This window comes from Somniosus microcephalus, chromosome 17, assembly GCF_052327205.1.
Source record: "Somniosus microcephalus isolate GS21.2 chromosome 17, FLI_Smic_1.0, whole genome shotgun sequence".
Lineage (NCBI taxonomy): Eukaryota > Metazoa > Chordata > Chondrichthyes > Squaliformes > Somniosidae > Somniosus > Somniosus microcephalus.
The window spans coordinates 52,402,835-52,412,473 of record NC_141003.1 but is presented as its reverse complement, the minus strand read 5'-3'; the positions used below and the strand labels follow the sequence as shown (position 1 = coordinate 52,412,473).

The 9,639-nt window shown below is 39.3% G+C and overlaps 1 protein-coding gene across 3 annotated transcripts in view; it reads right to left on the bottom strand.

The window, feature by feature from the left end:
- Positions 1–3,126: 3,126 nt before the first annotated feature.
- mov10l1 (Mov10 like RNA helicase 1) overlaps positions 3,127–9,639 on the bottom strand; it is a 66,539-nt gene continuing 60,026 nt past the window's right edge. For all 3 annotated transcript variants that reach the window (XM_086010321.1, XM_086010322.1, XM_086010323.1), the window contains 3 exons: positions 7,599–7,733; positions 7,199–7,290; positions 3,127–4,541 (listed from right to left, as the gene is read on the bottom strand). In XM_086010321.1, the coding sequence (XP_085866447.1) occupies positions 4,508–4,541; positions 7,199–7,290; positions 7,599–7,733 (261 nt within the window). In that variant the 3' untranslated portion in view covers positions 3,127–4,507. The remainder of the gene's footprint in view (positions 4,542–7,198; positions 7,291–7,598; positions 7,734–9,639) is intronic.

Below are 9,639 nucleotides of genomic sequence, written 5' to 3'. Positions count from 1 at the left end.
AGACCCTTTTTATTAAAAATTTATTTAAAAAAATTGTTTAAATTATTTTTTTAAACTTTATACTTAATTTAATGATTGAGATGTTTTTTAAAATTTTATTTAAAGTTTAAGTAGTGTTTTGGGGTGCAGTACTTCTCATGAGTTTGACAGTTCTTACTCTCAAACTTATGAATGAAGTTTCCCCTCCCCTGATTGGCAGAACAGTGCTCACCTGATCCCAGCTGGCACATCGCACTAACTACGCCGCTGGGTCAGGTTAGCACAGCGCACCAACATCAGAACCGGGACACCGACAGGAAATCCACTGCGGGCCAGGTTTCAGATGTCGGCGCGCCGGGTAAGTGCACATCGGGGGCTTGCACGCGCGGCAAGCCCCCGACACCAAGTTCTGGGCCAATGAATATTTTGTATCAGTCTTTACAGTAGAGGACACTAAGAATATCCCAACACTGGACAAACAGGGGGCTATAGTGGGGGGAGGAGATAAACACGATCAAAATCACTAAGGAAGTGGTACTCGGTAAAATAATGGGACTCAAGGCGGATAAATCACCTGGACCGGATGGCTTACATCCTAGGGTCTTGAGGGAAGTGGCGGTAGGGATTGTGGATGCATTGGTAATAATTTTCCAAAACTCCCTGGACTCAGCAAAGGTCCCGGCAGACTGGAAAACTGCTAATGTAACACCCTTATTTAAAAAGGGCAGTAGACAGAAGGCTGGAAACTATAGACCCGTTAGCCTAACATCTGTGGTAGGTAAAATTTTGGAGTCCATTATTAAGGAGACAGTAACAGGACATTTGGATAATCATAATTTAATAAGACAAAGTCAGCATGGTTTTATGAAGGGGAAGTCATGTTTGACAAATTTGCTGGAGTTCTTTGAGGAAGTAACATATAGGGTGGATAAAGGGGAACCAGTGGATGTAGTGTATTTAGACTTCCAAAAGGCATTTGACAAGGTGCCACACAAAAGATTATTGCTTAAGATAAAAAATCACAGGATTGGGGGTAATATTCTGGCATGGATAGAGGATTGGCTATCTAACAGAAGGCAGAGAGTTGGGATAAATGGTTCATTCTCAGACTGGCAATCAGTAACTAGTGGTGTTCCGCAGGGGTCAGTGCTGGGTCCCCAACTCTTTACAATCTATATTAACGATTTGGAGGAGGGGACCGAGTGTAACATATCAAAGTTTGCAGATGATACTAAGATGGGAGGGAAAGTAGTGAGTGAGGAGGACATAAAAAACCTGCAAGGGGACATAGACAGGCTAAGTAAGCGGGCAGAGATTTGGCAGATGGAGTACAATACTGGAAAGTGTGAGGTTATGCACTTTGGCAGGAAAAATCGTAGAGCAAGTTATTATCTTAATGGCAAGAAACTGGAAAGTACTGAAGTACAAAGGGATCTGGGGGTCCTGGTGCACGAAACTCAAAAGGTTAGTATGCAGGTGCAGCAGGTGATTAAGAAGGCCAATGGAATGTTGGCTTTCATTGCTAGGGGGATAGAATATAAAAATAGGGAGGTATTGGTGAGGCCGCACCTGGAATACTGCATACAGTTTTGGTGTCCATACTTAAGAAAAGACATACTTGCTCTCGAGTCAGTACAAAGAAGGTTCACTCAGTTAATCCCGGGGATGAGGGGATGGACATATGAGGAGAGGTTGAGTAGATTGGGACTCTACTCATTGGAGTTCAGAAGAATGAGAGGCGATCTTATTGAAACATATAAGATTGTGATGGGGTTGATCGGGTGGATGCAGGGAAGATGTTCCTGATGATGGGTGAAACTAGAACTAGGGGGCATAGTCTTAGAATAAGGAGCTGCTCTTTCAAAACTGAGATGAGGAGGAACTACTTCACTCAGAGGGTGGTAGGTCCATGGAATATGCTGCCCCAAAAAGCTGTAGAAGCTACATCATTACATAAATTTAAAACAGAAATAGACAGTTTCCTAGAAGAAAAGGGAATTAAGGGTTACGGGGAGCGGGCAGGAATTTGGACATGAGTCTAGGTTCGGATCGGTCATGGCCCTGTGGATAGCGGAGCGGGCCCAGTAGCCTGATCCTGCTCCTATTTCGTGTGTCTAAATCTGTTAGATTCAGGAGATGGTTCTGTGATAGTAGATTGGCGGTTAGGATCAGATCAGCCATGATCTTATTGAATGGCGGAGCAGGCTCGAGGGGCCGATTGGCCTACTCCTGCTCCTATTTCTTATGTTCTTATCTGACTACATTTTAACCATTCAAGGTGCTGTTTTAGAATGTATCCTGTAGAGAAATGATTTTGGTCTGCTTTGTTGGTGGAACGGAGCAAAGCTTAAATAGACCAGCTAAGATCACTGCACAGATATTAATGAGTAAGTCAGATGTAGTGAGGATTCCCATCTGATGTCCATGGAGCACATCTGCTAGAGTAAAAGGTTTGCCTTTTGGAATCTACTAAACTGTCCTTCAGCTGGGAAATAAAAAAAATTACAAAATATTGATGTGTTCCAGCATTGGGCAAAGATAAAGAAAACCTTGGATTTACAATTAGATGATTTTATAGGGACTAAGTTTCTCCATCCAAAGGAGGGTAAAACTAAGATAGGTTGACTACCCTCCCTCATTTTATTTTACAATCTTGTGAACCATAGCCATCTAAAGAGGTAAAGTACACTGAAAACACAATCTTTTAATTATCTTATTTAAAATGGTGGCTGAGGAATACCTCAGACTCACTAAAATAACTCGGTGGAGATTTTGTTTTTCATATTTTATCCCTCAATACTTACCTCTGGCTGGAAAAATTGCAAAGGATTAAAACAAGGCAGAGATGTAGACAGTAATTAAATCCAATGGTTTTTGATACTGACAATTTTGTGTTAAGGATCCCACCATTGTTAGTGCTGGTATGGTTCTTGGGTCTGCCCTAAATATTCTCTCAGGGTCAGTGTCACTGGTTTCTCTCATAAGTGGACTTTGTAGCCCCCTACGATCAGTAGCTGACCGTTACTGCCTAGTAGGTTGTCATGATAGCATGACCCGGGACTGCAACAAAAGCCCCATGTTCTATCTCATGTGTTTCTCCAATCTTCAGAGAGGTGGAATTGATGAATGCTCTGGTGGGACAAGATCAATGGGGAAAAACACAAAGAAACTGGTTTATTTTGCACATTGCAAATGCTGAACAGAATAGTACATCCAACATTTGAATTTATTCCATAGCAATATAATACAAACCAAGCACTAGGGTTTATTTCTAGAGGGATAGAATTGAAAAGTAGAGAAGTTATGCTAAACTTGTATCGAACCTTGGTTAGACCATACTTGGGGTACTGTGTACAATTCTGGTTGCCATATTATAAAGAGAGGGGCACTGGATAGGGTGCAAAGAAAGATTTACAAGGACGATACCAGAAATGAGAGGTTATACCCATCAAGAAAGGATGAACAGGCTGGGTCTCTTTTCTCTTGAAAAGGCTGAGGGGTGACCTAATAGAGGTCCTTAAAATTATGAAAGGTTTTGATAGAGCAGGCAGAGTGTTTCCACTTGTGGGGAAAGGTAAAACTAGAGGCCATCAATATAAGATAGTCACCAAGAAAGCAAATGGGGAATTCAGAAGAAACTTCTTTACCCAGAGAGTGGTGAGAATGTGGAACTCACTACCACAAGGGAACAGTTGAGGCAAATAGTACAGATGCATTTAAGGGGAGGCTAGATAAGCATATGAAGGAGAAGGGAATGGAGGGTTATGCTGATAGAGTTACATGAGGAAGGATGGGAGGAGGCTCGAGTGGAGCATAAACACCAGCATGGACTGGTTGGGCCGAATGGCCGGTTTCTGTGTATTCTATGTAATCTATTTGCCATGAATAGACTCCAGCAGTAAGTTGGGAGGAGCGCAAGGCCCAAGTTGCAGGTTTCCTCATAACTGTAGCCAACACAGCTACAGGACTAGCTGGTCAGATAGAATTGTAGGGTGTTCTGCAAGCATCAGTTCTCCCCCCACCCCCCCCAACACTTCTCCTTCCTTACCCCTTAGCAATAAGATATCATGTCTTGCATTAGTGCTCCATCTTGTGGCCTGTCCCTAAATTAAACAGCTTTGTGAAGAAAATGTGCAATTCCAAGGGGTCTTCTGGTGTAACCAAGATAAAGGACCTCAACCAGAGCAATGCTGTTGTGGAGCGTGCACACTATTTTCTTCTTAAAACATGAATGAATTGGGGTGGGAACAGTTAAACAGTGATGCCACAAAAATAACTGATATCTGAATATATTAGTTTATATATTCAATGCACCTCTGTTGTAAAACTAATTTAAGAGCGTTAACTAAATTCAAACTTTAAACTTTATAAGCTTCTAGAAATCAAGGAAAAAAGGATTAGTCTCTGAACCTACAGTTTAAAAACTTTAGAATCAGCAACAAACAAAATGTGATGGCACCACTTTCCTCTGAAGAGGTCTTCCTCTTAAAAAAAAACACAAGCAAGTTCTAAAACTGAACGCAATGTTTCAGCAGGTCTTCCCGGAAACAGATGCATCAAATCTGCAGGTAACAAAAAAGAAAAAAAAACTTGTGATACTCATAACACACATGAATAAATAATTGCTTATGTAATTGGATAGCACTTTCAAAGAGCTGGCACAGGGACGATGGGCCAAATGGCCTTGTGTTGTACGATTCTATATTTCTATGAAATTGAGATTAAGCGATAACCGTAAATGCTTGAAATTGAAAGAGCTTCAAAAAACAACAGAAATTGGCCCCATGATTTATTCTATGACTGTGCATATCCCAGTGGCTCTAGTACCATATATATCCAGAATTGTGTCACAAAATCCCCCAGTATATGGTAGTATGTGAAGTTCTAGTGATATCTAAGGCTGCAAGGATTTTCTAGGATCGTCTGGAGGATGCGTTCATGGAATGCATTTGAGACAGTTTCCTAGAACAGTAAGTCATGGAACCAACCAGAGAACAGGCTATTTTATATGATAGCAAAATACTGCAGATGCTGGAAATCCAAAATAACAGAAAATGCTATTTTATATCTTGTATTGTGTAATGAGACAGGTTTAATTAGTAATCCCATAGTAAAAGGATCCTCTGGGGGAAGAGTGAGAGTGAAATACTTCAGTCGGAAACAAGAGACCTAAACTTAAATAAAGCCAATTACATAGGTATGAGGGGCGAGTTAGCCAAGGTGGATTGGGAAATTAGATTAAAATGGTATGACAGTAGATAAGCAGTGGTAGACATTTAAAGAAATATTCCAAAATTCTCAACGAATATACATTCCATTGAGAAATAAAAGCTCCACGGGAAAAGTGATCCATCCGTGGCGAACTAAAGAAGTTAGGGATAGTATTAGATTAAAAGATGCTTATAATGTTGCAAAGAATAGTAGCAAGCCTGAGGATTGGGAGAGCTTTAGAGACTAGCAAAGGATGACCAAAAAAATTTGATAAAAAGGGAGGAAATAGAATGAGAGTAAACTAGCAAGAAATATAAAAACTTTGTGGTGAGTTTAGATTCTTATCTACCGTGCAAGTACAGCAACTTCACGCATTTCAATGGTGAGGCAGGCAGTGCAATGTTTGTTTCGGCAGCAACTTTGGATATGCACGTTTAACTGCGCAGCGCCTGAAATTGCTGTATTATTTGCGCATAAATAACACTGAGCGTCAATAGCTCGTCATTTTTTACAGCAAAATCTGGCCCATTATTTTGTAGCCATTTTTACCACTGAAAGCGGGGGTGGGAGGGAAGAGAGAAATACCAGAGTTGAAAGAGAACTAGCAGGGCGATAGCAGACTAAAAACTATTAGAATCACAAGGGAAAGAATAGTAGAAAGTTTAGGAAGCCAACTGTAAATAAGGATCCACGCTCTAACAATTTCCATCCAACGTTGTTGGAATTGGCTGAAGAGATTGCAAATTCCCACACCGGTATCTTTGAGACTCACTGGAATTGGGTAATGTCCCAATAGATTGAAAGGTAACAAATGCAGCCTCCAATTTAAAAAATAATCCAGGGGCGAACTATTAAATTACAGAACTGTGAGCCTTGCCTCAAAAGCGTTTTGAAGACTTTAATCAGGGATCATCTGGAAAGACAGGGTGCAGCTAGAGAGAGCCTCAGAAGGGACAGGTTGCATCTAACCAATTTACTTTGAGGAAGTTACAGATGTGGTAGATAAGGAGAAAATGCTAGATGTTATTTACCTGAATTTCAGGAAGATGTTTGACACTGTCCCAAATAACACACTGATTCACGCCCAAGGATAGATGGAAAAGTATTTGGCTGGATTGTTGAGTGTTTGAAAGGTAGAGACTAAGTGATGGTGGTGCATGGGATGTGTCACAGTGGAAACCACCTGTGGAGTCCACAGGAATCAGAAGTGGGGCTGCTGTTTATAATTTTAATAAAGAACCTATTGTCCAAGCTTTTTAAATTTGCAATGACATCAAGTTGGTATGCAGTGATCAATGATGCTAACCAATACGCAAAAATCAAAATGGATTGGGACAGGCCAGGTCAATGGACAGAGGTGGCAGATGGAGTTCAATACAGAGAAGCGTAATGTGATGAAATTTAGTAGAAACAGCAAGAGTGGAGTACATATTAAAAGGGCAACATGCTTCAAGTAACGAGATTTTTTTAAATTATTTGTTTTCAGGATATGGGCAACACCAGCAAGGCCATGTTTAATGCCCATTCCTAGTTGCCAAGAAGGTAGTAGTGGGTCGTCGTCTTGAACTGCTATAGTCCTTGTGGCAATGGTGCTCCCATGACTGAGGCAGGGAATTCTGGGTATTAACCCAGTGACGATGAAGGAAAGACAATATATGTCCAAGGGAGGATGATGTGAGACCTGAAGGGGAACCTGGAGGTAAAATCACAGTTTTTGTCTGTGGTGCTAGAAGATAGAAGAGGGAGGTGCTGCTGAAATAACTGGTGAATTGCTACAGTACATTCTATAGACTGTATATACTACAGCCACAGTGCAGCAGTATGCCGTTCATCTGTAATATCGTTTAGTTCCCACGAAGTGTCTATAGCGAAATGTCAACTTTTGTTCTCTCCACAGATGCTGCCTGAGCTTACCGTTTGTTTTAGTTGACCCATTAGCTTTGTTTAAACCACCTCATTGAAGACAAGATGGGGCAGTGGATTAACAGCAATTTAAAAACAAACTTACCCCCGTTGAGCTAAAAGTTCATGTGGGAGATTGCAACCCACATACGCATCGTTTGCAACACAGTATTCCAGAAGTTGACTCCAACATGGGTCCTGTAACGATTTAGACATTTTTAAAACAGTCTTATTACAATGAATGTCATAATACTTTCAAGTGAGCACCATTTAACCTAAAAATTTATTCCTTCATTATTAAGTAAATATATTTTTAATAAACTTGTTACAATCAATTTTCATACACTATTTTCTTGCAATATTAAAATCTTTATCGCAGTTGAAAGTTAAAACTGTTAAGACACACACACACACAGATCCTGCTACAACGGTTACAAGTAAACCAAGACATTAAAACAAAACCAAGACTCAGTCAGAAATTTTACAAAGAACGTAAAGTTACCCACCTTGAGGAGAATGTGTGGATTCCCAACCACAATCAGTAGTGCTTTTGCTCTAGTGATGGCCACATTAAATCTTTTGGGGTCGGAAAGGAACCCTAAAACATAATGCGTATCCTCAGCCAGTTCATTGGACCGTACCTGAACAAAAAGTTTGTTAAGCAGTTCCAACGTTATGTTTTCTTATTTTGTTTGTAAGGTTTCACATGAATGCAACCCAACAAAATATAACCATAAAGCAACAGCCTAAAAAAAAAAATGTACATTTTGATTTGCTACACATTTAATATTCTACCTGAAAATCTGCAATGAAATAGGTTAAGAAAATTAGCTTAAAATATTACTGAATAAGTGTGAAAAATAGTGATTTAGAGCAGGATTATTACTTGTGTGCATTTGATTCACCTTTAATTCGCATTTGTACATGGGTGTTGGGTTATATTGGTGGTTTACAACTCGAGTACCAGAACTTTCACAAAAAAAAACTCAACGGTCAATGAAGGAATGATTTATCTTGTAAACTTCCTGTCCCAACATGTGTTGTATTTTAACATATTTAACAGTAGATGCTTAGCAGGTTTCTATTAATTTTTCACTTCAATTTCAAGCCATCTTAAAGCAACTTTGAGGTGTGTCATTGTACAACCCATCACATAGCAAGTCTGGCAAGTCTTTTTGAAAATTGACCACAAAGAAACCAAATAATTTAAAGTATTTTTAATCTCAGGAAGGGTGAAGGGAAGATTTTTCTAAAAAGCAAAACAGAAAATCTATTAGGAGTCAACCAATAGACCCATTCATGCCACAACCCGTCCAAAAGTTCATGTCTGTGATTCTGGCACTTAATCGCCCGGATTTCCATGACTTTGGTGGAAGATTGATGGAACCCCAAAATGATGGGGTAAATGGCTAAAATTGGCAGTTTCCGCTGATCTTCTGCCCAAGTTCCGGCAGGAGATTAGGAGAGCAGAAACTCCCTCCTCCCACGTTACTAACATTTTCTTTTAAACCAGCCATCACTTGGAATCATCCACTATTTACTGAATTTATTTTATGATCAAGGTTTATTTTAGAAGAAACTAGAAACACAAGTTTTATCTGTTGGCCTAATGTTGGCAATCATCAGCTCCTCTCCTTGAATAGAGTTTGCACCGTAAGCTCTGGCCTCAAAACGATTATTTAAAAATGCCTTTTCTGTTCTCGGGAGTTGATAAAGCCTCCAATTTATCATGCATTTTTCCTTCAGAACGATTTGCTAAATTTTAAATGTTATCCACTGATAGTAATACCTATATATGTTTAAATTACTCAAACATTTGTGTACTAGTTTTTTTTTATTTATTTTTTTATAAAAAGGTAGTTTTACAGAAGTATCTTTTAAATTTGACGAATGCTGACAAATATACAGGGAATATAGGCGAGTGGAAGAGATCACAAAAAAATGATCAAAGTGTTAGATGACATTGTAAACCACAACAGTGACTACGATCGAGCAAAGAAAATACACATTAGTGCTAATAACCCAAAATAAAATGAGAAAATGCTGGAAACATACAGCAGGTTGGTCAGTATCCGAGAGAAATGATGAGGGGGCTCATCTGAACATTGGCCCATCTTCCTTATTCAGGCACTGTCTGATCTGTTCATTTACAGCATTTCAGCATTTTAATTTTGACAAGTTATTTGGAAATATCAATTGAGATTTTAAATTGTAATCACCTATGCATTAATGTTCAATAAAGCCATATTATTGTTTAGTCTGCAGATTACAGGGTGAATAAACCTGCTCTATATATTTTCTATCACTGTACAGATAATACTGTAATAACTTCACAATTATACAAATAATAATGCTAGCTCTGAACACACAACAGATGTGGTACCGTATTGAAATTATCCAATGAAGATTTTGACTGTACAACCCTTTCCTATTGTAACTGCATCTATTTTTGGGTGTAACATTTATCAAGTGTTCAAACATTAGATAGGCTAAAAATTCTGCTCAATATCCAAGGACAACAGAACAATGGGTAAAACAAACACTTCT